This window comes from Ipomoea triloba, chromosome 15, assembly GCF_003576645.1.
Source record: "Ipomoea triloba cultivar NCNSP0323 chromosome 15, ASM357664v1".
NCBI lineage: Eukaryota > Viridiplantae > Streptophyta > Magnoliopsida > Solanales > Convolvulaceae > Ipomoea > Ipomoea triloba.
Window position 1 is genome coordinate 636,405 of NC_044930.1, and position 27,445 is coordinate 663,849.

Consider the following 27,445-nt stretch of genomic DNA (forward strand, 5'->3'; position numbering starts at 1 on the left):
AGTGGAATTTTTGAGTCCCCGTGCACACTACGACACAACAAACAAAACCACAACTAACATCTACGTAACGTAGGATATATATGTGCAGAAAAATGTGGACTTGCTTTTCGATCAGTATTTAATTTGTTTCCACAAAATTCTAAGTTTGAAAAGATGTGAATCACATGCATGCATGCTGGCATGATAGATACGTAGTATTAGATATGATATGATGTTGCAATATTACATATATATGATGTTGACAACGTTATTGTAATTAAAACAGACATGTTTTGCATAATTAGCTATTTTTCTCCCACCACGCAGGCCTTCTTTGTACTTGTTAACGCCTTTTCGGATATTACTCAAAAGCGAAATTTGTTATGTACATATATATTTTTAATTATGAATTTTTATTGTCACCGTAAATGAGAAATAATGCAGGTATTTCTTCTTGAAACTTAAAAGGATGCATGCCTTAAAGTTTCCAACAAACACTAACAAATAAGAATTACAATAAAGTCTGGACGTTTTAAATTTAAAATCCTATATAATTCAAATTTAAACATGACTCAAGTTTAATTTCAAACTATTCAAACTCTACTCAAAATATAGTAGTAATTTACAAGCATTTAGGAGCCTGTTGGCCAGTAATACATCCACACTATACCTTGTCCACTAGTCGTCAAGACAAGAATGGTGAGGAACCTTTTGGGGCAAGAATGGTGAGAAACCCCATCAAAAATATGAATGGAAAAAATGACCCTATATGATGGAATGTGTAGATTGAATCTTTTGTGCGTCGTGCGTGCATGCATGAAGAGTAGAGTATGATCGATGGATTGATTACGTGACTTTGCAAATTACTTTTGCATTGGCTTTATAGATAGGGTCTTGTGAACTTAAAATTTATCTGACAAAGTCAGAATCACCTAAGTATATATAGTGTTAAAAAAGAAATGGTAATAATGATTCGATACATTGTTAAAAAGAAATGGTTATAAGGATTTGATAAATTTAGAGTTAAACTTATCAAATGTGACTTCAATTCTTAATGTTACGTGCACATCTTTGTTTGAATTGTCAATTAAAAGCAGTTGTAGTTCTATTACATGATTGCACATTGGAGTGTGTTACTCAAGCATCATTTAAATATTCAAAATACAATGCCGGAAGGCAAGGGCAATGGTCGGAGATAAATATAAAATATATTATATGTGCACTTTTTCTAATAATTTGATTAGGTTGTAATTGTCTTCCTATCATGAACGGATCATCTAATTAATGCGTTACGGCGTAAAATCTATAAAAGATTGTGATGTTTATAACTATTCTTTGAGTATGAGCACACTCAACTTAGTACCCGGAAATAAATGGGCAAATGGGTGTAACATGAATACATGATTCTCGTACTTGAAAATAACAAGTTTGATTTCTGCAAAAATTTTGACACATGATTTTTTAGTACGAATTACTTTTCTTGTGTGATTTGTTGATTATTACACAAGAACTAAAACTCAGTGCACACTATCAGACACAGACTTTACAAAATATTTAATAAATTAATCCATTGATACGTACTCCGTATACGAAGATGAAAATTTTGAAGAAATTGAAATTGAAAGTTTGATATGATGCATCATTTTGTATCTAACTGTTGAATATTTTGTAATTTAACATAAACTTCAAAAAATATTTTTGTTCTTTATTTTATATTTTCAATTATTTATATATATAACAAAAAAGTCCAAGCTTAAAGGAAAAGTTCCAAAGGCAGTGCGGCCAGTGCCAGAGGGCAAAGGTAAAAGTCGAAAATAAATATATAATTATAAAATGTTTCTCTTTATTAAGTTTCACATCACAAAATTAATCATTTAGGGTTTTATGCGAAAAAAAATTCACATACTAAAATATCGTGATCGGATCGATGTGTATTCACACCCTCTTGGTAGAACTTGTCGCAAATGACCTACTTCTTAGTGCGATTTACATATTTTGTATGACTTGTAAAGTATTACATAGAAGTAAGATTTCCACTGGTGTTAATTCTAATTGACTCCATCAATGGCCAATCACATTATTTAATTAAGTAGCTAGTTTAGTGGCATCAACACTAATTATAAAGATCCATTTTACACCATTCAATGTACTAAATAATAATACTCCGTAATAAATATATATTTACTGTACGAGTTTTCTAGGTTTAAAAGAGTTTGATTGACCAACAACAGAGTGTCACATTATCACATTTTTATTTTCGATTGTTCTTTTCTTGATAAAAAATTGTGAATAATATAATTTGATCTCATCATATATACCTCACTCAAATAATTTAAGAATGAAAACAAAATCAAAGAAAAGAAAGCAAAAGGATAAAGCTTAGGGGAGATAATGTAAATCTATTTCAATTACTAAATATAATAGGGAGTACTAAAATTCTTAGCTTTTTATGATTTCAATTTGGACTCTTAAACCAAACGCTTCCTTAAAGTATTTTTGAGGTACAACCCCACAAGTGTACATATCAATCTTTGGGCCTAAGGACTATTATCAATTGTGGGAAATTATAGACATTAAATATATATTTGGATCCCAAGACCAAATCCATCATGCAAAGATGAGTCTAATTTGAACCAAATAAAGACTGAGGAACACAAATATAAAAAGTCAAACAAATCGCACAAAACCCTTGTATTATATTCAGAGGTATCATGTTTGAATTTAAACTTGTGCGAGACCGTTTCAGGAAATTTTTTTTTCATGAGACGTGTCTGGTCAAGATGATGAAATGTAATACTTATACTAGCAAATGTAATATTAAATCAAGAATAAAATATTTATTACTTATACAAGCAAAAGTAATAATTTTATGAAAAACTTAGCTTCTCATAAAATTTGTAGTTGTATTTTATTAGACCAAAGAAAAATATAAATTTAGTATAGGAGTGGCAGTAGCCTAACCCAACAAACCATTCTTGAATTATTCCAACCGCCATGAATGCTTCTTTTATGGTTTCTCCCAAAGTCCTAACCACCCAAAGAGACGACTTTAACCGTGACAGGATAATGTGATCAATCTTGATTGCCAGTTTCAACCCCAACATGCAAGTGGCATCATGGGATTTAATTTTAGGTTGGCGTCCATTTGTTTGACTTCCTTAGAATAATGTTTCTTGGTGTATTGTTAGTTGACATTAATGCAGCATTTGATCTCAGGTAGTGAATACACAAAAATTATTAATTCACCCAAATCATCAATCAAAGTCAATCCTAAAAACTCTCATCACATTTTAAATCTGACTCTTACTCATTAAAAAAAAAAATTTGATCCAAAATTTTGAAACGACTTTCGAGTTGCAATATTACTAATTTACTCACCAACTGTTCCAAATTGTTAGGTTATATTCTAAATTTTTTTTGTTTATAATATCTTCCATATTATTACATCTTAAATATACCAATAAAATGATATGATGTGCAATATTATTATGAATATTTCTTAGGGTAGATCCAGCCACCAAAATATTTTATCATTACCCTTTTGTCTCTCTGCCAGTTTACAATAATATAAACATGCATCTAATTAAAGTTATCACTTAATTAGTGGATCACACACCGTGCAATATTATATTGTTAATTTACACTTACTTCTATAATTATTCAAAACCAACATGATTTTTCGATGTAGATAGAACAACAAGTGTTAAAAGAATTACTGTAAAATAGATTTTAATTGAAACTCAAACTCGGAAAGAGCTTATAATTTATTTTAAGTTACTAATAAGTTATAAACTCTGCTGGCAGAACTTATATATGAGCTTATAATTTAATGTTTAAAAATATTTTTTACTTTATGTATATATATTTTAGTGTGTCTGAATCAATGCCAGATGAAAACCTCTTATTTATAGAATAGACCTAATTTGGAAAGATACAAACGCTGTCTTCATGGCGCTCAAAGGGTGGCTGATATATATTTGCATGGAGCGACGACTCGTTGTCGACTCGGTGGCTCGAGTTAACTTGACTCAGCACAGCCTCCTCTTGCTGGCTGTCCTGTTTTCACTCTGTTCAAGCTCGTGGCGGTGCTGCGGCGGCGCTGCCGCCGCACAAGAGCTTCTGAAAGGCTTCAAAGCTACTCCAGATCCCTCTGTTTCGTCTTTTCAGTCTCTTTTGAGAGATTCCACTGGTAACTACTCACTGGGTTTCCTCCGAGTTGAGAAAACCCACCTCGCCCTCGCCGTCGTGCATGTCCGGTCGTCGGAATCTCTATGGACGGCGAAGATTAACCCTTTGCCGAGATGGTCCGGCGGGACTGAGCTCTTGTTCAACGGCAGCTTGGTGGTGTCGGATCCGAGGTCAGGGGTGTTTTGGTCAACTTACACCGACGGAGACCGCGTTTGGCTCTCCAACACCTCGAATCTCCAAATTCTGCAAGGCGTGAGCGTTGACTCTGTTTTGTGGCAGAGCTTTGACTTTCCCACAAATACCCTCGTCGAGAATCAGAATTTCACTAGTGCCATGAGCCTTGTCTCGGCAAACGGGCTTTATTCCATGCGATTGGGCCCCGATTTCATCGGGCTCTACGCCAAGTTCGGTCACGGGTCGGGTCCGGGTCAATTATATTGGAAGCACACAGCGTTACAAGCCAAAGCGGAAATTATAAACGGGCAAGGGCCCATTTACGCGACACTCAAGTCGGACGGGTATTTAGGTATGTACCAAAACGGGTCGGTTCCGGTTGACGTGCAATCTTTCAACAGTTACCAAGTATTTGTAACCGGCGTCCGCCGTCTCCGTCTAGAACAAGACGGAAACCTAAAAGGGTATTTCTGGACCGGGTCAAGTTGGGCCCCGGATTACACCGCCATACCCGACCCGTGCGAGTTACCAAACGCCTGCGGGTCGTACGGCCTGTGCGAGCCCGGCAAAGGCTGCTCCTGCCTGGACAACGCGACGGCACTCACCGCCTCGGGCACGTGCACCTCGCCGGAGAATCAAGATTCCGGCGACTCGCCGGAAAATCAAGATTCCGGCGACCTATGCCAAGCGTTTCAGAGCAAATACAAGACGCTGAGAAAGAACGGCGTGGAATTGCCGTTCAAGGAGCTAATGGGTTACGTAAAAATGGAGTCTTTCGAGGAATGCGAGAGTGCATGTGAAGTGAACTGTTCATGTTGGGGTGCTGTGTACAGTAACACCTCTGGGTTCTGCTACACGCTAGAATACCCTATTGGGACACTAGTGAGAGTCATGGATGAGAGCAAGATGGGTTTCTTTAAGGTGAGGGAGGGTGCAGGGAGACGCAAGGTGAGGGTGGGGGTATGGGTAGGGTTGGGGCTGTTGTGTGGGGCCATCTTGGTGGTTGGTGGGGTAGGGGTGGGGTGGTATAAGTGTAGAAAGGAGAAGAGAGGGGTGGGTGGGTATGGAGAAGAAGAAATTGGCATTGGTGTTGGGCCATACAAGCATTTAGGTGCAGAGAGTTTTAGGTCAATTGAGCTAAGCAAAAGATGAGTAAATTAGTGGTGCAAATTGGATAGCTTCTTGACTTTGAAACTTCTCGATCAACTTTGTTTGTAGGTTTTTGGTGATCTTTCTAGAGAACTCAACCATTTTTAGTAACCTATGTCACATAAGTTGTTTGACTTCAATTCATGTAATTTTTTTGGAGGACGAAAGAACTTTAATTTGTAGTCACTACTCAAAAATATGTATTGAGTAAATTACTTTTATTTAATAGTTTGTAAATTATATGAAAGAGATGAATTGCATTATAAAGATTATAATACATTTTCTTTTTGTTTATGTTATAAATAGAAAATATCGATTCTTCTTCTAAAATTTTGAATTCCTAACTTTATTTAGGTCCTTCACGCCCTAACCCGACATAGCATATGAAATGAATTAAATCACGATAATTCAGTAGTTCAGCAGTCATGGTTAAATGTCAGTGTACACAAGAGATTTGTTCACTTTAAACATAATTCTTACACTGTCACTGTTGAATTTTGAATATTGATCTTTTCTCTCGAATACTGCTTTAGTAGTTAAATCCGTTGGAGAAAAAATATCAGTCATCTTTTGGAGGTTGGAAGATGAGGTAAGGGATGACATCTTTGAAGGGGATGCATGGCCCACCATTTCTTTTGCGCTTGTGGGGGCCCTTTAATGATCATAATATTTTATAAAAGTTAGACAAGAAGAAAAAGGGGGCATCCTAATAGAAGAAAGTGGTGTGCCACAAAAAGTTGAAGAGGGAGTTGGTCATCAGATAGGACAAAGATCCAGTCAATGACTTTACTATATACAATGTTGTACTTGTTTTGCTGAGGTGGTAATATAAGAATATAGGATAATGACAGCCCTGTTGAGTTGTACTGTGACTTGTAAACTTTTCTCAATAATCTAAATACAAATCTCATTTGACTTCTGCTATGTTATATACTCGTAGAATTTTTATGGGGTATTTTTGTATATGATATAATCATGTATGATATGTCTTTTTGAAATAAATAATATAAAAAGATGTTAATAATATCATATGCAATCAAATAACATATATAGTTGTGCTAACGGAATACAAAAGAAATTAGTGTCGATTGACTAAAAAAGTATTGTAATATGACAATTTATTTATTATTCAACATAAAGATCGTCTGTTTGTTTTATTGACTACCGGAGCAGTCAAACGGTGGGCCAACACAACTAGAAAAGTGAATGACTAAGTTACTGGAAGAACAGAGTTTTACAGGGCGTTTGGTTGGAGGGAGGGAATTTGGTGGGAAAAGAATTGTAATTCCATGGGAAAAGAATAATGCGGGAATAAAGTGGGAGTTTAAATTCCAGTGTTTGGTATGCGGGAATATAATTACTGGGAATTTCAATTCCAATGTTTGGTATACATGGAAATTGGGAGGGAATAAGTAATATAAAGTCGAAAATGCCCATTGTTTGTTGTTATTTATTTATTTATTTATTTATTTATTTATTATTATTATTATTATTATTATTATTATTATTATTATTATTATTAAATGACAAGTATCTATTGGACCCATTTGCATACTCAAACCCAAAAAATATAACATATTAAATACAAAAGCACTCATCTACCGTATCTCTTGAACTAAAAAAAATCACAAGCATTTGATTTTGGTAGTCAGAAATTTTGTAGAGGTTATACATATAAAGAATTCAAAGGAATATACAAAAAAGTTGTTGTATATAAACAATGCAAATTTTGAATAGTTGTTGCATATAAATATTTAAAGGAACATACACAAAGGGAAGTCGAAGAATAATACACTCTATGATTTTGAAGGGAATGTTAGACATCAATATTAGGTTAAAATAAGGGAGGGTACTTTTGTCTTAAGGTTATCTTTTTTTCTTCCTAAAATCCATGGAATTAAAATCCCAGGGGGGTCCATGGGATTCTAATTCCATGAAAATGAGGGAATTGCAATTCCATCCAACCAAACGAAGGAATTTAGTTCCCTTCGGAATTAAGTGGGAATTACGTGGGAAATGAATTATTATTCCCTCCAACCAAACACCCTGTTATTGTTTGTGTATGAGTGTAAAACGCTTAACCTTTTTCAATGTGAAAAATCCCTATTTATACAAGCGATAAAAGACTACAAATTTGGTAACCCTAATCTACCATAAATACATTTAATTCACTTTCCTTATGGCCTCCAATCTTGTTTCCTTATGCCTCCAAATCTCATTTCCTTATTGCTCCCGCAAGATCCACTCTCGATCTTCATGAATATGGAAAGTGATCCACGGCTTCACCCGAGTCGGCCTCGGAGTCGGTTTACCCGACCACCAGTCGACCGGCCTCACCATTTGTCCCCTTACTCCTCTACTGAGCGCGACTCCTCACTCCACTCGGTCCGTACTCGGCCATCCTATCAACTGCTCATGACTATCGAATGACTCATGCTTGATCTGTAGTAATCTTGCTGACTGAATACCCATTGATTCCGTGCCATCCCCTGTCGGCTGCCTTCTCTTCTTGGTCGGCCACCAGGACCTCTCGATCGGCTATCGGGCTGCTTGGACCTCTTGGTTGGCTTACTGGTCTTCGTTCTGCCCACCTAAGGAGTAATAAGCATCCCTTCTCGCTAGTCGGCCAACTGACGTCCTCATCTTACCAGTCGGTGCTCATTCGGACGGTCGTACCTCTTTTTGCACTTGATCAGACCATCGACCCCGCTCCCCCTGCCCGTCCAACTAGTGGGGTGTACCCTTATCCCATCATCAACAAAATATTGAAAAAATGATACTTTGTTTTTTAGTGTCTCCTTCTATCAAATACTCATCAAAAAAAATAAAAAAATACTCATATTATTCTCCTTATTTATTAAGTATTTAAGTAGATTTCAATTATAATTTTTATCATCGGGTTGCACTCCCATATAAAAAGGGGTGGGTTCGAGTCTCAATGAAGACATTATTGACTTTTTGTGCTTCAGGAGGTTGAGAAAATAGTTATGAACATTGAACATATATTGCATTGTAACAGAATTAATAGTAATTGAAAAAAAAATGAAAATGTGATTCATGGCACATATTTCAATGTAATTGGGTCATATAATTGGGCTTGGGCTAATACTAGTGATGAAATCGTTTAAGAACCACAATTGGGCCTTCATGCTGGGGCTCACGAGAGGCCCCCACACAAATCGATTTGGTCACTACACGTGTACAATGATGATCAGCAGCATGATGCATTGTCTTCCTCGATTTCCTATGAAACTTAGGACATTGTCTGATCGAAGTACAAGCAGAAATGTTGAGCAAACTAAAATGTCGTCCTAAACAACGAACAATACGCGGAAACTTAGTACGATCGGTCAGTATTATTTCATTCTACTTAGATTTAATTCTTCATTTTTCATCCAAATACACTGCCCAGATTGCACTTTTATTTGCATGGAAGCTCAAGATCACATTTTTCTGCGTTGTTAAGTTTAAGTTATCGATAAAGATCGATGAATTCATAGTGTTTGTGCTAGGGTTGCAATTATAACTGAAAATCTACTTAAGCAAATTATGGGTTTTACTGCGCCGTGCGTGAATTTTTCAAAAGTTGCCATCTTTGAGCGGTTTAAGGTTTCTGAGAATTTAATGATTTCCCATATTATTGTGCAGAGATGATTCTAGTCATGATCTTCTGAAATTGTTTCCGTAAATAAGGTTTTCCTTAGCAAATCTGGAGGTGCTGTTGTGATTTTTCTGATAGTTTAATTTTGTTGAGATTTCTGCTGGTTTTTGTACATCATAGTACATGAGTTAAGGTTCATACCTTAAAGGCTTCAAACTGTTTCTGAGAAAGACAATCCCAAGTCCCAGATGTCCCAATGGCGTTTACGAACTCGAATGATGAAATTTGTGAGCCATCTAAGAAGTTGGCAGAGCAAGTGAAAGGGTTGGACCAAGAGCTGATTGATAATGAGATATTTGTGTGTGTGCCTGGATCTGAATCTGATGACTTCATTTTAGGACCATGTTTTAAGACCAAGATTCCTTCAGAGGTTTCGTGTTTTTACCCGTTGGCGGAAGGGGAGAGGCTGTTCCACCGCTCGCTTGAGCCTGATAGGTATATAGGCAAGACAATGAGGTCATGGCCAAATGTGAATAGAACTTGGATTGATTGGGTTGATCGGGTAGCAAAGGCGAAAGGAAAGGTCTGGAAGGCTGCTGGGATCTACGATGCTATTCAGCTCTCGAAGATTGATATTCCCATGGACAAGAATCTGCTTTATGCTGCGTTGTTCTTTTGGTCAGCCTCGACTAATTCGTTCCATTTTAGGTTTGGGATGATGAGCCCGACGGTACTAGATGTAGTTGCATTGACGGGGTTTATGCCACACGGGGAGGAAGTCTGTGGTGTTCTCAGCACGCTTGAATCGAGTGAGGATTTTGGTATGAAAAGGGTAAGTAGCGACGAGCAGTTTAACTATTGCAAATTCTTGGATGTCTCGATGGGGGCTGTTGCGGTGACAGAGGACGAACATATCTCGTTTCTCGTTATGTGGCTCTCGAAATATCTGCTCTGCAATTCTTCTCCTAGCATGATGAAAGAATATACCAAATTGGCGTTTGCCCTTTCTGCTGGCAGGAAGCTCGCGTTGGCTCCTCTCGTCTTGTCTAGTCTCTATCATGTATGCAGGGACATCGTTGTGAACGAGTTTGATGGTGGAGGGGGGCCTTTGTGGCTCTTACAGTTTTGGATACAATCGTACTTTCCAGAATATCGACCTTTGATATCTGATGCTGTTAGTGCTCCAATGTACGGGTATCCTTTGGCTAAAGGCGTGTTAAGGGCTAAAACCTTCAACCAATGCTTCACGTTCTTCCTCACATGCTCGTCTAGACCTCCTAGTCAGTTCACTCCATTTTCTTGTGGAACTTATGGTCCCGAGTGGTTTAAGAAGTCACTTCATCCCAAATTTCATAAACTCCTTCATTCGAAAGAGGTGAACGATATTTGGGCAAGTTACCTTCTTCCACGTGACCTCCACTATAGTCTCCTTGTGGATGGATCTCCAAATTGCAAATGCAAATGCAGAGTAGAACATTATAATCCAAACCAATTTGCTCGACAGTTCGGGATGACACAGGCTGTCCCTCTTCCTCTGTCGTTGGATCGTGTTGAGGAGGCCGATTCAATGTTTGATAGACTAAAGAGAAAGTTCTCTTTTGTTCACTTTAACATTAGTCCAAAAACTACTCTATTTTTTGATTCCTGGTGGTCGGCTTATATACGTAGTACTCAAACAAGCTCACCCGAAAAAATCATCAGCAAGGCACCGCCAACTATAGTTAATCTCAGTTCACATGCCATGCGAGCAAGGCACGAACAGTCTGCTGCAGAATTTGCCAGCAACAAGAAAATGAAGTGCGAAGGTACAGTTAATTAGTCTTTGCTTGTTAAATTCTAGGGCCAAATCTTAATTAGCATACCTTGTAAGATCGAGGTTGTCATTTGTTCAGGGAATTCTGTATGTTCACAAACCCCGTTTCTCAATAGACGAAAACCCCCACATAACAAAGCGGGGAAGCCTTCGATAAAGAAGGGAAACACACAAACTTTCAAGGTAAAATTTAGTCAATCAAGCATTTGTGTTTTCAAGTGATCGAATTCTTAGACCTAATTGTTTCCCCGCTCTTGCTTGACTGTTTTAGAAAATATCCAAGCCTTCTATGCATCGAGAAGGCAAACCTATAGTCAAATCTGTTCCCGTGGCCTTGTACTCTAGCAAGCCGTCTGTTGAGACTGTAGTTCAAGGGAAAACGGATAGAGGCACCTCGGTTTTGGATGATGATACACCCTCCTCGGCCTCATCCTTCACTTCAGAAGAAGTAAACTCGACTTCTTTACTCTGCTATTGTATATGGAGTAATATATTTCTATTTCTTTCGAGTTCCAACTTTTTTTATTTACTCAGGAGGCAGACCGAACCATGCCTAGCCCCTCGTTAGCTGAGACTGGTGGGAATAAGTTCTCGGTTTCTAGCTCGATATCTGACGAGGTGCCTATCAAATTGTCTAACGTTGAGGACTTTTTCGCGAAAGTGGAAACTCAAATCAGAAAGGCGCAATCTCTCAGCTTTTCCGCGTGCCATTCTCCTCCCATGGACGATGAAACATCGGCCCTAAACACGTCTCCACCCTCAGCAGAAATGCTCGCAAAAGCAAAAGATGACATCGCGAGATTTCTCCTGATGCCTTTCCAAGACGTTCTCGCAGCTGAAAACTTCTCCTCTCTAAATGCTGCGCTCTCTACATACACGGCTGCTACAGATCTCTCGATCGACACCACATTTGCCTTGAAGACACTCAAAACGAGCCTCCCAGACCTCTGCTCGAGCTTTTGTCGAGCAAAGAAGGACCAGGAAGCGTTCTACACAAAATCTGCCAAGAAAGTGCTTCTGGTCGACGAGCTCAAAAGAGGCCAGGAGCTCTACCATGACCTGAAAGACAACCAGGATAAGCTCGATTCCACCATGGATTCCATCAAGAACCAAATCAATGAGCTGAAGACAAGCTGGAAAGAGGCAAAACAACAGAAAAAAGCGATTCAGGCACAGAAACTGAGTTTGGCCAAGGATTCCTTCACAAAATGTTCTGCACTAGACGAAATAGAATCCGAGCTCCCTGCCATGGAACAGAAGAAAGAATTGGCTGATTCAGATATCGCCCGAGTAGAGGCTAGCTGGGCAGACTTCAAACACAAACTAATGCAGCCATAGCCTCGACTCGTACGTCTAAATGCTAGATTTTGCAGGTGCATGACAAAGCAGATCGCGCCCGAGCATGCAAGTATATTTTGCTGTTTATTTTCCAGCTTTGAACAGCATGCTGATATATATATATATGTATATCCCTTTCAGTATCTTGGCTCCCAAGAAAGATGCATGCATGCATGTAAATACTGCCCGTTTTGTGACAGCATGCGTTTTGAATCCTATGTTTGATCTATTTAATGCTGCTACATGTAATCTTTCTGAATCCCTTTCTGGCTTTCACTAAAAAACACTAAAAAATAATAATACTTTAAAAAATAAAAATAAAAAATCACCCGTATGGATAGCTCTATTGATTCTTGCCTAATAATTCATGAATTAGGTGCATGATCGAACTCTAGTAACCGCAGTGTAGGAGTTTCAACCTTTTGTGGGGGTGACTTCTTGTGGGCACCAAATACTTACCTGCTCACCTAATGGATAGTTCAATCTAGAGTGTCTTACCGGTTTAGAGTGTGGGGTCCTTGGGAACCGGTTTAGAGTGTGGGGTCCTTGGAAATTGAATATGCCCATCTGAGAATTGACTAGAGAAATTGTAATTTATCTCCAAGGCCCTCCCCCTTAGTGTTGTTGGACACAAATTTTAAGAAACAAAATCTGATTATGGTGTTTTTAAACAATTGGGGGGTGTGCATTTTGGAGAAACTTTTCTCCTGCAACAACCCCCCATATGTTAGGGTTTTTATAAAACTAATGGGAATGAGAGATTTTGAGTTTGAGTGAGATAGTGGATGATGATATGGATGCTTGGGCCCACAAAAATCTTGAGAAAAAGCTCAAACTATTGAGGGAGGCCTAATAATTCTTGAAAAGGGGTTCTAGATGCTCAGTATTAGTCTGACTTAAGTCGGAAAACTAACTGCATAAATATATATAAAAAAAAACCCTAATATAAAGTGATGTGACATCTTCAGAAAATCCAATTCCACTCTCTAGAAGTCATAGATGATGCTCATATTTTGCAGACTTGTACTCACGTAGGCAGAAACAACTAAAAACATCATTTTTGCAGACAAAAAATGCAAGCTTTAAAGCCAGACAAGATCATCGACGAGGTATTCCTATTCGTCCCTACAACTTCCGATTATATCCTAGGACCATGCGCCGACGGCGACGAGTCTTTGATCCTTCAAAGCTCGCCTCTCGCTACCCACTACACGAAGGCGGAGAACAACTCCTCCTGCATTCTTTAAAACCCGATTTGTTCAACAAAGACAGGCCTTTTAGGCTATGGCCGGTCGTAAACGCGAACTGGGTCAACTGGGTAAACCGAGTAGAGAAGGAAAAATGGCAACTTTGGAAATCAATAGGGATATACGACGCAATTCAGCTCTCCAAGGTCGAAATCCCCAAGGACAAGAATCTTCTTTACGCCGCCCTTTGTTTTTGGTCGGGCTCTCATAATGCTTTCCATTTTAGGTTTGGAATGATGGGCCCCACCGTGATAGACATTGTTTCCTTGACTGGGTTTCGCCCACATGGGGATGAAGCCTTTGCTGTTCGTAGTGGAGCTAATGAGACCAATAACTATGTGTTTCCTCGTACTAAGGAAGGGGAAGAAATCTTAGCCTATGGGAAATTTTTTGAGGCTTCTGTTGGAAAAACAGGAGTGGTTACAGAAAATGAACATGTTTCTTTCTTGATTATGTGGCTGTCAAAATTTGTGTTCTGTGATACTTCTGAGAAAATTTCAAGAAAGTATACACAGTTAGCATTTGCTCTTGCTAATGGCAAGAAACTGGCTTTAGCTCCCTTAGTGTTGTGCCATCTTTATCATACTTGTAAAGGGATTGTTGGGAATAGGTTTGGGCGTTGTGGAGGACCCTTTTGGATCTTGCAGCTTTGGCTGCAATCATATTTCCCAGAAGTTAGGGGTAAGGATAATAATGGCACATTTAGTCAATATTTTAAGTTCTTTTACACATGCCCTGCTAGAACTGCTAGCCAGTTTATTCCACATTGCAGTGTGGCTGGTCCTAAGTGGTTTCAGGAGTCTTTGTATCCCAACACTGCAAAAGGGAGTAGGAAAGAGTTGGTGGATATGTGGGGTAGTTATTTCATTGCTCGAGAATTGTCGCTCTGCCTTGCAGGTTGCCCGAGGGTTAAGTCGGGTTATTGCAAGTGTGGGGTGGAGTATTACTCTCCCAATCACTTTGCTAGGCAGCTGGGGATGAGGCAGGGCGTTCCACTGCCTCCTCTTCAGTCTGGAAATCATTCTGCAACTCAAGTTCTGTCTCGGTCAGTGAAAACGCCTGAAGAGGCTAATCAGAGGTTTGAGAAATTGAGGAGGAAGTTCTCGTTTCTTGAAGGCTCTGCAGAGTCAAAGTGTACTAAATCGTTCGAGTCGTGGTGGATGATGTATGTAGCTAAAACGTGGACAAAATCAGCTGATGATATCCTCGAGAGGGTTTTCCCCTTACAAGGCGCGATTCCTATTGCTATTCCTCTTTGTACCAATTGGGATGCTGTCAAAGTGCAGGATCCATCATGCTTTGTGAAGGTTGCTAAAGAAACTTCCATAAAGAAGAAAGGGATATATGAAGGTAACCTTCACTGCATTAGTTGTTAAAGCTTTGAAGTCAAATATGTTTAGAGTTTCCACACTGCTTATTTTGATTTCCTGTGTTTCTATTAAGATATAATCTCTCATTTATCCTTATTCAGATTTCTGGATCAAACTGTCCTTGCATATCAAATGATGAAAAGTTCCTCTCAGACTTGATTTAGACTAGAGAATCCTCACTTGACAGTAATTCCTTATTTTTTGTCAGGGCTTCTCGTTTCATCCTTAAACGTATCCGAGAAGGGGGGTTATGATGAACAAGGTTATTCACATGAAATGGAGGAGCCATCCATGAAGGCAAAGAGAAAATTAGAACAGCATGTAAGGAAATTTCATGATAAAGCCAAACTCCATTGCACTATACGGTTTAGCTAATTTGCAATCCTTCTGATTTGCATCTTCTCGTTTACTTTTCATGTTTTTGGAATGACCAAGACTTCTCCTTTATGCCATGGCTGGGTAGAAACCAGTTCGAGTCACAAGACTGATGGTGACACTGAAGTGTCGGATGGAATTCCCTCTTCCACCTCGACTCTTCCATACGATAAAGTAAATAAATGTTCTTCCTTAGCTTCCTCTACAGTTATATATCGCAGGATAGGACTGCATACATGTCTTGAATTAAGAATGATTAAACGAGGATTTATCAGTTACTTTAGGGGATGCAAGGGTTATGTTGCATAGTTTAATGTTATCGTTAGAAAAATCAAAATCCGGTGTTTCATGTCTTTAGTTGTTTTCAGGATGTTGGGATCGGGGCAATGGATGAAGTCACGCCTGCTGATCCTTCTAGCGAAATTGCAGACTTCTTTTCTCAGGTTGCAACTCAACTTAAACAAGCTCAAACTGCAGATGTTGAGCTGCCCTCACTGAAGAAGCCTCGCCACTCGGCTGAATCTCTTGCAAAATCCAAAAGCGACGTTTACAAACTCCTCAAAATGCCTTTTGAGGATGCCGTTCTTCCTGATAACCGTTCTGCACTCGATGCTTCGATCCCCATTTATGCTGCCTCACCGTATCTGCCTGTTTCCAAAACGTGTGCTTTGAACAAACTCAAACTAGACCTCCCATTGCTTTGCTCAGATTTCTATCAGGCAAAGAAGGATCAGGAGGAGTATCGTGCTAAGGTGGCCGAGAAACTATCCCTGGTGGATGAACTAACCAAAGCAGAGGAATCCCACACCTCTCTAAAGAACAAACTCGAGAAACTTAACACCAGAATCCAGCAACTCAAAGAGAGCCTGAAGGAGGCAGAGAAATCCAAGGAAGACATCGAGAAGCAGCAGTTAAATCTGAAAAACTCGTGCTCTCCCAAGCTAGATGCACTGAACGAGGTGAACGCCAAGTTTTATGGTGTGGAGAAGAAAAAGGAACAAGCCGATTTTGTCATTGCTCAAGTGGAGGCTAGTTGGGCAGACATCAGGTTAAAGATCATCGATTCGTAAGCTTTAACTTTGCAGCCAGGGTAATCGAGCCCGTTAAACATATTCTTTTCTGGTGATGTTAGAACTCATCAGATCAGTCTGGTAGAAACTAGAAACCTAGAAACTAGCTTTTGGCTTTACAGTAGTGCATATATGTAAATGACTTGAAAAATGTTACTTTAGATTAATGTAAAAGGATGCAGCTTAGCTTCTCATCCAAGACTGATCTTTTATGTTAATTTTTTCAGCATCCATGGATGCAACATATAATTGCAGACCATGTTAGTGGTCCTTCATGGTTTTCCATTCTTGAATGCTGCTAAAACATTCTGGGATACTAAACAAATGGGACATCATGAATGGGACATCAGAATCTGCCTCCTACAATGAGGGAAGGCTTTCTTGTATGCCATGATTAGGATGCAAGTGGCTTCTGGTCCCAATAGGTTGCTCCTTAGCTTTCAGCTCCAACAGAAACCATCATAACATGCACTGTTTTGCTGCACAATCTCTGTTGAATGTCAATGCTTCAACTTGGGAAAGTTCTTGTCATTATGATTGATGAATTTTCTGGGCATCTAAGGAATAAGACTCTTGGTTTTTCTTTAATTTGCTCATTGTCTCATGGGGAAGAATCCCTCTAGACTCAAAAGTTATAATTGATAGTAAAAAATACAAAGTTATTTTCTTTTACTTGCGTAACAATTTGTACCACGTTTCGAATGCACGTGGGCAATAGTGATGTTGAGCGTGATTTTCCTTATACTTGTGTAACTTGGGTAGCAAACTAGCAAATTTACAACTTTATTTTCTTATATTTGTGGGATGATAGATTTGATTTTCCTTATATTTGTGTAGCAGCTTGCATCTTGTTAAAATTGTTGACTCCGATCCAAAATGGTGTCGTTTTATATTAAGTTGCATTGTCAACTACTATATGTTTAATAGCATTCATAATGTATTATGTCCATAATATTTGTTCTATATGTTCATAAACTTAAATCTTAATGTACATAACACTAAACATCAGGTAGATCATATATAGATGAATCTTGGTACATGTTGAAGCTTGGTTCTCTCTCTCTCTCTCTTTGGTGCATCCGCCCCTGCTCAAAGCAGCGATTATCTGACACTTTTGAATTTGGCTCCGCCCGCATTAGCAAGCAGAGGCCCCAACAACTTTTATGGAGGATCTTCAAGGACCGTCGTACCATACCATATAGTCTGGTCAAGGTTCACGAAGAAATCAGCACACCTATATATTACTTTCCCTCAAGACATGTCTGAAGACCACCACCTCAAACCCCATAGCAAGGAACTTGCAGTAAGAAATGAGCGTTATGCTGAAGTCACTAGCGTCATAACTCTCACTCATTACTTTAATTAACCATCGCTTCAGAATCAAATACATTACTTTGGTTCTCTAGACTTTTGTCCAATAAAATATAATTTGTCTACCAAAAAAATGACAAATAGCATTACCTATACATATATATTTATGTGTGGATTTTCATTTTTAAACTTTGATTAAAAAGTTATCATATGAAAGTATGATTGTTTATGATGTTTGCCAAAAAAAAAATGATGTTTGACAACGTTTTGATGTTGGATAGATCTCTCAATATAATCTAATTAGGTGGCACTTGTTTTTTTTCCAATTTCGTTGTACTTCCTTAAATGGTAGTTGTGGTCAGTCCATCAATGGAACAGATGGTTTCATATTTTAAGCAACAGATCCAACTAACTTAGACCAACTTTCCTACTACAAATAATGCCAGAGAACAAATCTAAATTTATCAATGCATGATTTTAATGCCTTTTTCAAAGTACTGTGCAAATATTCAAAAGAATACTTGATTGTGATAGTAATGTTTAACCTCAAAATAAGAGACTTGAATTGGTCACTTAATTAGAATACTCAATTTTAATAATAATGTTTAACTACGGGACGAGAGACTCAGACACTTACTCACAAGGTAAGAAAATTATATTTTAAAACTTTATTTATAGTGATAATTTGATATTTGATTCTTAATGTTTAATCTTTTTTTTTTTTAATGAGAAGAAAAATTTAATGTCATGTACTATTTGAGGGTTTAATATTGATAAATATTGCCTATGTAATAATTCATAAACTACACAAGAGAAGTAACATTTATTTTTGACACACGAATTGAGATTCTAATTTTTATAATTAAACTTTAAAAAATAAAGTGTCAATTAACCGTTGAAAACAATGGTAAAAGATGGCCAAATTCTACTTCTGAAAAAAGAATTTGGCCATCGTTTTCATGCATGGGCACTTTTTTTTTTGGATGCATATGAACACCTTTTTTATGACTAGGAGGGAATTGAAATATGTTAAAATTAAGAATTGACAATTAAATATGGAACTACCCCTAGGAGTGGAGTTACGTTAAAACTAAATAGTGAGTGTTAATTAGTTACCTCTGAAGTCATACTTAACACGAATATGATTAGTCTGGAGCGGTCCTAATTGACTGATTGAAAAAATCTATGGTCAAATAAAAAATATGATGTTCAGAAGGTGACTGAGTGAACCGTCTTAATTGATTGATCGAGAAAATCTATGGTCAAATAAAAAATATGATTGGTCAAACTTGTTGCACATGCTCTTTCTTGTGCGGTTTACCTCTCTTGCGTAGTAGTTTACAAGTAATTAATGTCGAAACTACTACACAAGAGAGGTAAACCGCACAAGAGTAATTCTTTGTCCTCTTACGAAAATCACTCCCTAATATTCCTTACTAGAACGACTTGTAATTATTGTATTAGATTGATGTTTGAATTTGTCATTACATCGATTCTTTATTGTCTGGCCGTGGGTCAGTCAATTCACAAATAATCACGTCTTTTGAACTTTCTGACATATCCTAACCATAATATTTCAATCTTAATAATTATAATCCACGCACGAATATAAATAATATTATACGAATCTCTTCTAACTTATCCAAAAGTATGAAATTCTAGCCCCGGTCGTAATAATCATAACCACCAATCCACCATGGTTCTGTTAGTGAGATACTATTGTTTTTTTTTTTTTTTTTTGATAGAAAAGAGGGAAAGTGAGATACTATTTCTTAACCTTCTATTCTAATTCTAATATAAATAATACATCGTATTAATATTAATAACATATGATATAAAATAACAGATGACAGTCAGATGAAGTGTCGCAGAAAGTTCAGTATAAAGAAAGTCTCATGAATCAATAGCGCCCCCTATTCTTCCGACCGTTTATGTATAAATATCAGAATTTGTTAAGGTAAGAGAATCATCAATTTTTATAATTATTTTATTATCGTCAACAACATGATCTGTCCAAACTTGGGTCTTCTCTCCCTTCATTTTCTGTCTGATCCTTGGCTTTCAGTTACACTGTAAACTCGGAAGAACATCAACTGCTTCATTAAAAAAAAAAAAAACCACCTTTTACGTGTTCCACCTTCCTCAATCTGCAAAACCCAGATTTTTTCTTGCTTTCGAGGTCGGGAAAATCATGAGAAACATGGCGACTTGTTACAGTGAAGGCGCAATCAAAGTATCGGACGCCGGTAGAAGAAAAAGGTGTGTGAGTTCGGTTCCGGCGTTTAAGAAGGCCGTGAGATGTCTTTACAGAGTGAAATTGTCGTCCGAGGAACAGTTTTTGATCAAGATCACTTGGTGCGGCGTGGCGGCGGCGCCGGCGCGTGGATTTTGGATTAGTGTCTGTGATTATCCGTGTTCTTCGCTGAACAAGAATTATTCCAGACAGATAGAGAAGCCTAAAGGGTCGGTTTTAATCCAAGGTTGTAGCGCGAAAAGTGAAGTATTCTGGGATCTCTCGAACGCTTCCTATGCTGCCGGCCCGGAACCGGTCGCCGGGTTCTGCATATTGGTCTTGATCAACTCCGAAATCGTCTTGTTCCTCGGAGACAACGACCAAGAATTAGCTTCACAGAAGTGCAGGTTGAAAGCCGCCGCCTTTTCACTGGTTTCCCGGTGTGAGTATTTCTCCACCGCAGGCGGCGGCGGCGCGGGTTTCTCGACGAAGGCGCGGTTCTGCGATTCCGGCGACAGTCACGACATTGTGATAAGATGCAGCGGGGAAGAAAAGGGTGGGAGAAATTGGACACTTTCGGTGAGCATTGATGAGAGGAATGTGATTGTGGTGCCGAGATTGCAGTGGAATTTCCGGGGGAATCAGACGATTTTTGTGGACGGATTGGTGGTGGATATGATGTGGGATGTTCATGATTGGATGTTTGGCCGGAGATCCGGTGGGGCGGTGTTTATGTTTAGAACCAGGAGTGGATTGGATAGCAGGCTGTGGTTAGCGGAGAAGAATTTGGAGCAGAAAGAACAGGAGAATTTGGGGTTTTGTTTCTTGATCTGTGCCTGCAAGAACCCTAGCTAGCTGCAATTTTCTGGTTTAGTTTTCATATACTTTATGTTAAATTTTTTTCTGTTCTCCAAGAAATGTAGAATGATTAGTTGTGGAGATTATTAGTGTTTGCAGATGAACCATGTTTAATGTATTAATTCCATCCTTCCCTTCTTCTCTCAGCCTGCATTGTTCCAACTTTGTTCGTCCTGTTTGGTAGATGGTTGTTTGGTCCCGTTTGATAGCAGTTAGCTTATTAGGTCAGATGATATAACTAGTTGATAACGTTAGTTTATTGTAGTAAAGTGTTTGGTAAATTACCTGTTATGATAAGTTGTTTGGTATAATTTCTTTTCTCAAAAAGTTAATTAAAAAAGTTGTTTGTTAACACTTATTTTTTAACCAAGTTGAACAGTTAATAGTAGTCAAATAAGTCAAAATCGATTACCAAACATGGCATTTATGTAACTCCACATATCGGGTCGGCCTCAGTTCGAATTTCACTATCAAATGAGATATATAGTTGAATGTAGTTTAAAACATATGAACGATTTATGAGATCAGAGTGTCTACCAGGCCAATTTGATGATTACATATGAACAATTTATGGATATGTTTAATAATTAATTAGCTGATGATAATAATATAGATAGATCAGAGATACTATTAACAGCTGGTTTGACCAGCAAATAGTGGTACTATATGTTTTTGTAGCCAATAGTATTGGGCTAGTTGAATGTAGAGGCCGGCTGCTGGCCTGCTGCATTGTAATGAGCACTATTATATAATGGTGAAATACTTAGTCTAAGATTCTTTTTGTACTCTGATCCAAAGAATATTCTATTCTATACCCAAATTAATCCTCAAAGTTAATTACTCTCGTGGCTGATTGTAAGAAGCTGAATGATTTTTCCACAAAGAAAAAACTCCATTATTCTTAGAATTTTCACACATAAACCTGACAAGATAGTAGATGAGTAAATTATGGTGACTTAGCGACTTATTAGCTAGGTAATAAAAACATCAGTGTTAAGTGCTCATAAAGAAGAGTTCATCACATTGGTAAAATTTTCACACTAGAATTACCAAAGTTAATGAATATAATGTGAGTCATTAGGTGAGAAAATTAATGTAGTTCAGAGTTCCCAATTACAAAATACCCATCACATTTGGTGAAACTTTCATACTGTAGCTGCCCTGCTTGATCATGTATTCTTGTCTACAAGAAGCTAATTAATTTTCATAAGTGGTATAATGAATGTTTTTCATACCTGGAGCGAATTGAAGAAAACAGAGGGGCCGTTTACTTCCGTTTTCTGTTTTCTATTCTCTGTTTTCGAAAACTAGTGTCAATGTGTCCTTAGTGTACGTGTTATAAGCGGCGGGTTCTTGTACACGGTTAATACAATAATATTAACGGGTTCTTGAATTGACATGTTAATACACAAAACACATAATGTCAATCTGACTCGTACTTGTGCTTATAATTTCAGGTTCAGTTAAAAGTAGTAGTGAAATGAGAGAAAAAAATGTAATTTGTGTTCAATTCAAATTTTAACATTATTTTTTTATTAACAAAAATAACCATATTTAAAAAAAAATTATAATAATAAATACAGTATGTCTCTTGGATATATCCTATGTAGACAATATTGTCATGGAGATAGACATAGAGGTGAGTCATAAAATATATTATTTGTGGTAAACAAATCAAATAAAGAGAGCAAAACTCAGTCAAATGTGCCCAAACACAAAAACCGGTTACTTGAAAGGGAGGCCAAGAATTCTGGACAAAATGGATGGCAAAAATTGGTGAGGCCATAGACGCAAATCTCCATCACTTCCCTATATAAAACTCTTACCAATTCATTCACTTCTCAGATCTCTCTATTCCTGTTCTTCTCTCCCATTCTTCACTTTATCTTTCCAACAACACCATCACAATGTCCTGCTACAAAGGAAAATATGCTGGTAATTTAAACTGATAGTTATACCTACGTTTATTTATACATTAATGTATTAATGGGATGACTACATGAGAGTTTTGGGATGAATTTTTTTTATCTTTGGCTGTTATGGTTAATATATTGATGGGTGATGGATTTTGTGCAGATGAGCTCATTGCTAATGCAACCTACATTGGTACACCGGGAAAGGGTATTCTCGCCGCCGACGAGTCCACCGGCACGATCGGGAAGCGTTTGCAGAGCATCAACACTGAGAATAATGAAGCCAACAGGAGGACTCTCCGGGAGCTGCTCTTCACCACTCCCGGTGCTCTTCAGTACCTCAGCGGCGTCATCATGTTCGAGGAAACCTTGTACCAGTCCACCTCTTCCGGTATGTGTTCGCCGGATTTAACACTATATCTTATAAAATGTGACATGATTGCTATAATTTTTAGTAAGTGATAAGTGCTTGATTCTAACATTAATGTTAAATTTTCAGGAAAGAAATTTGTTGATCTCCTGAAGGAAGGCAAGGTGCTTCCTGGAATCAAGGTTGACAGCGGCACCGTAGAGCTCCCCGGAACCAATGGCGAGACAACCACCCAGGGTCTCGACGGGCTAGCCCAACGGTGCCAGAAGTACTACGAGGCCGGAGCACGGTTTGCGAAATGGCGAGCGGTTCTCAAGATCGGCACCACCGAGCCAACTCAGCTCGCCATCAACGAGAACGCCAACGGCCTAGCGCGCTACGCCATAATCTGCCAGCAAAACGGCCTGGTCCCGATCGTCGAGCCGGAGATCCTCGTCGACGGGCCCCACGACATCGACAGATGCGCCGACGTCTCCGAGCGCGTCCTCGCCGCCTGCTACAAGGCCCTCAACGACCACCACGTCCTCCTCGAAGGCACCCTCTTGAAGCCCAACATGGTAATTAAGTGATTATATAAGGTTTAGGAGATATACTGACATACAATAATTACAATGATGACCAGTGATTATATAAGGTCTATGACTACAGGTTAGTACGATCAGATGCTTATTATTGCATATTATGATTCTATATGATATAATTATTCTAACAGGTGACGCCGGGGTCCGATTGCAAGACGAGGGCTAAGCCGGAGGTGATTGCCGAGTACACGGTGCGGGCGTTGCAGCGCACCATGCCGGCGGCCGTCCCGGCCGTGGTTTTCCTGTCGGGCGGGCAGAGCGAGGAGGAGGCGACGGTGAACCTGAACGCCATGAACAAGCTGAAGACTAAGAAGCCATGGAGCCTCACGTTCTCCTATGGCCGCGCTCTGCAACAGAGCACGCTCAAGGCTTGGGGTGGGAAGCAGGAGAACTACAAGGCGGCGCAGGATGTTTTCCTGGCCAGATGCAAAGCTAACTCCGAGGCCACCCTCGGAACTTATGCCGGCTCCGCTAACCTCGCCGAGGGCGCTTCCGAGAGCCTCCATGAGAAGGATTATAAGTACTAAAACTAAGCTAAACATGGCTTGGCATCTTGGTTTGGAGGACATGTGTGTGTTTTTTTGTTTTAATTTTTTATTTTCTTTTTCTTTATAGCATTTGGTATCTCAGTATCTGAGACTAAGGCTAGGGTTGCAAACGAGCCTAGCCGAGCTCGAGTCTGAGACTAATTCCGAATAAGCATGAGAGTGTTTATTACTATTTAGGATTTCTCTTTAAGTTTATACCCAACACACCCCATCCAACCCCCACCCCCACCCCATCTTGTTAGTTTTCAATAAATCTTGAATAACATTGAAATTTTGTATGGAATTCAATGGCTTTTTTTAATGAGATTATGAATTTAAGTTGAATTTAGATTTTGTACATTTTGGTTATATGCAGTACGTGTTGATTGGTATTTTAGAATATGTATTGGTTTCATTACTTGTGAAACTCATTGGAGAACAAGGGAATTCCTAATTAATTAGTAAAAATAGAATAATAGCAAGCAAGAAAATGTGTTAATTCCTATTGTATGAAGAGTTTCAAACTTTTTGCTAGTCATTTTTTAAGGTATTTAACTATTTATACTTTAAATTGAGAAGTTAAAACCTCAAATTAATAAATAAGTATGTCATGAAATCGACGATGAATGTGGATAGATTATTCAACAACTGAATTACACAGAGATAGTATACCTATACGAGAGTTGGCATCAGACTCTCCTAAACTATAGGTACTAACTATTGACTAATAACTAACTGATAATAATACATATATTAAATATAAGAGTACAACATGTGAAAAGGATCGTTTTTGGCTGATACCAGATGAATGTGGTAGATTATTCAACAACTGAATTACAGATAGTATACCTATACGAGAGTTGGCATCAGACTCTCCTAAACTATAGGTACTAAACTATAGGTATAACTGATAATAATACATATATTAAATATAAGAGTACAACATGTGACATGGTTAACAAAGACCGACCATTTAAGTTGAGGCTAAACAGTAAACACCATATCATTTTATTTGTGATCTACACAGTTATGTGGATCATGATCCTTGAAATAATGATCATAACACCATATCACCAGTATCTAACCCATCAACATGTATTGTAAAAAAAAATTAAAAATTCCCATAGTATCTGGTGCAATATCGGCACAGCAGAATAAATGATTAACAACACGTTTGGTTCACGGAATGAATTTGGAGGGAATAGGGATGTTATTCCACAAGGAATGGAATAGGTAAGGAATAGAACATAATTGTATTCTATTGTTTGGTTCGCTGAAGGAATAGACTTTAGGAATTGTATTCTAACGTTTGGTTAGAAATGGAATATATGCTTAAAGACATAAATACCCTTATGCAAAATATATTATTATTATTATTATTATTATTATTATTATTATTACCTAAAAGTTCAATATATATGTATATCTCATGTTATTTAATCATTTATGGACCAACTATAGCAGTTGGGTTGGGGAAAATTGGCCCAAAATTTCAGGTGCAGTTCTCTGCCCCTTGGGAAAATGAACCCAAGCCCAAGCCCAACTCACAATACAATTTTAAAAATATACTGCATTTTATCTATCGGGTTTGATTAACGATTTTGACTTGAAGTTATTTATAATTTATTTTTTATAATATTAATTTTAAAATTATTATCTAAAATTTATATATTTAGAAACCAGTACTATTAATCACAAAAAATTAAATATAAAAATTATTTTAAAAAAAACGCTAATAGAAATAATTAAAGAATAAAAAATTGATTTGACCAATAAATAGTAAGTAAGAATTGGTTTGACCACAATTTTTTTTCTTCCTATTTTTGACCACGTATCGAAATACTTTATATTTTAAAGATATAAAATAAAATTAAAGAAAAAAAAAAGACGAGAGAGAAAAAGGGGAGTAGAAGTAGAGAAAGGGTGTGGGTGAAGTAGCTTTAAGGAAAACGTTTGGGCAGGTTTCCAAATTGGGATAAAGAGATGAAAAGAGAGAGATCTGAAAGGGGTTTTGTATGACAAAATATATGATGCATTTGCATGGGTTATGGGTATCCCTCTCTCTCAGTCAGTAGTCAAATCATATATATTGGGATCACCCTTAAAAAAGCTGATTACCCATCAAATATTTTGGGATTCCCAGTCACTTGGATTTTTTTTTTTTTTTTGAAGGACTAAATGTATTTTTCTCAATTGAGAAAAATAATTTATATATGTAACGTCATTTATAATGTCTTTAAATAATATGGAGTATCAATAAAATTTGCTTGTAAAATAAATTGAACGAAGTGGGATTTTGAATCCGGACATCATATATAGAAGATTGCATAAGAATTTTGGATGAAGGATTAATAGTGGAACTATGGAAGTATAACATATAATGTTTGAGGGTTTATAAATTTGATCAGTAATAAAATGAAGGTGTCTGACTTCTAGTGTCATCTATTTATTATAAGCGGTTGGTCGATAATTAAAGCATGTGTTTAACCGTCAGGATCTAAATAGCGTCACTTTGGTCATTAAGGAGGCATCATTTGGCAATTTTCTTACAAGTCTACAATGGCCTTTACCATATATGCTTTGTCAAATCGACTCTTTGAACCTAAGCTAATCCATTTTCTTCGGACTAATCCTTATAGGTTCTAACTAATGAACTACCCCACAAGGCGATCTATTTCAACCTTGGAACAGAAGAGTATTTCATAGTTTTAAGTTGAACTAAAATATCTAAATTCAATCGTGATAATTTATTTAGACTTAATCAAATTTATTTATCTCAAAAGATATTATCAGCGGAACTTAAATTAAGAGTTAATAATCTATTATAGGTGTCTCTTACAATTTTTTTTACTCTTTACCTATGTGTGTGTAGGTTAGCTGAGAATGACTCATTTGTCTGTGAGAGTTTTAAGGTAGCATTGGGAGTTACAACACTGTAGAACACTATACGTTTTTCATCAAACTGGAGTTTTAGAGGGATAAAGCTGCGAAATTTATGTCTACCTTTTACCCCTCTTGTATTTTCCTTTATTTTTTGGCAGAATTATTATTAATTTTTTATATTTGTATTATGCCCATGAGCATTAATTTAATGTACTTATTAAATTAATATTAATAAAATTAAATAATAAACATAAATAAAGACTGAGAGCTGACGACACAACAGTAGTACTGTAGTATGTTTAATATAATTCAGAATGCTGTTTCCTATTCTGTATTACCATAAATACCATGATGTTTTTTTAAATTCTTTTTTTTCCCCTAAATAAATTTTAAAATTATTTTTTCTGTCTATTTTCCCTTCAGAGAATCTGAGTTAAAAGTATGAACTGTACTTTACAACATTAA

The 27,445-nt window shown here is 37.6% G+C and overlaps 4 protein-coding genes across 4 annotated transcripts; all 4 read left to right on the plus strand.

Moving 5' to 3' along the window:
* Window positions 1-3,927: 3,927 nt before the first annotated feature.
* Window positions 3,928-5,737, plus strand: LOC116006743 (PAN domain-containing protein At5g03700). Its single transcript, XM_031247232.1, has one exon. The coding sequence runs from the start codon at window positions 3,928-3,930 to the stop codon at window positions 5,491-5,493; it is 1,566 nt and encodes a 521-aa protein (XP_031103092.1). The 3' UTR covers window positions 5,494-5,737.
* A 3,816-nt stretch (window positions 5,738-9,553) lies between these two features.
* On the plus strand, window positions 9,554-12,791 carry LOC116007580. Its single transcript, XM_031248297.1, has 4 exons — window positions 9,554-10,896; window positions 10,984-11,087; window positions 11,176-11,352; window positions 11,439-12,791. The coding sequence occupies exons 1-4, from the start codon at window positions 9,603-9,605 to the stop codon at window positions 12,240-12,242; spliced, it is 2,379 nt and encodes a 792-aa protein (XP_031104157.1). The 5' UTR covers window positions 9,554-9,602; the 3' UTR covers window positions 12,243-12,791.
* A 7,024-nt stretch (window positions 12,792-19,815) lies between these two features.
* On the plus strand, window positions 19,816-20,703 carry LOC116006744. Its single transcript, XM_031247233.1, has one exon. It carries the CDS (start codon window positions 19,816-19,818, stop codon window positions 20,701-20,703), a length of 888 nt encoding a protein of 295 aa, XP_031103093.1.
* A 1,860-nt stretch (window positions 20,704-22,563) lies between these two features.
* On the plus strand, window positions 22,564-24,455 carry LOC116007400 (fructose-bisphosphate aldolase 6, cytosolic-like). The gene is made up of 4 exons (XM_031248059.1): window positions 22,564-22,641; window positions 22,783-23,010; window positions 23,119-23,546; window positions 23,702-24,455. The coding sequence occupies exons 1-4, from the start codon at window positions 22,614-22,616 to the stop codon at window positions 24,095-24,097; spliced, it is 1,080 nt and encodes a 359-aa protein (XP_031103919.1). The 5' UTR covers window positions 22,564-22,613; the 3' UTR covers window positions 24,098-24,455.
* The last annotated feature ends 2,990 nt before the right edge of the window (window positions 24,456-27,445 follow it).

Excerpts from the sequence above, each read along its gene's own strand:
- LOC116007400 (XM_031248059.1), top strand. The coding sequence starts at position 22,614 with ATGTCCTGCTACAAAGGAAAATATGCTG. Across the intron at positions 23,011-23,118 it reads GTACCAGTCCACCTCTTCCG|GAAAGAAATTTGTTGATCTC; the intron begins GTATGTGTTCGC and ends TTAAATTTTCAG. Across the intron at positions 23,547-23,701 it reads CCCTCTTGAAGCCCAACATG|GTGACGCCGGGGTCCGATTG; the intron begins GTAATTAAGTGA and ends TTATTCTAACAG.
- LOC116007580 (XM_031248297.1), top strand. The coding sequence starts at position 9,603 with ATGAGGTCATGGCCAAATGTGAATAGAACTTGGATTGATTGGGTTGAT. Across the intron at positions 10,897-10,983 it reads CAAGAAAATGAAGTGCGAAG|GGAATTCTGTATGTTCACAA; the intron begins GTACAGTTAATT and ends TCATTTGTTCAG. Across the intron at positions 11,353-11,438 it reads CATCCTTCACTTCAGAAGAA|GAGGCAGACCGAACCATGCC; the intron begins GTAAACTCGACT and ends TTATTTACTCAG.
- LOC116006743 (XM_031247232.1), top strand. The coding sequence starts at position 3,928 with ATGGCGCTCAAAGGGTGGCTGATATATATTTGCATGGAGCGACGACTC.
- LOC116006744 (XM_031247233.1), top strand. The coding sequence starts at position 19,816 with ATGGCGACTTGTTACAGTGAAGGCGCAATCAAAGTATCGGACGCCGGT.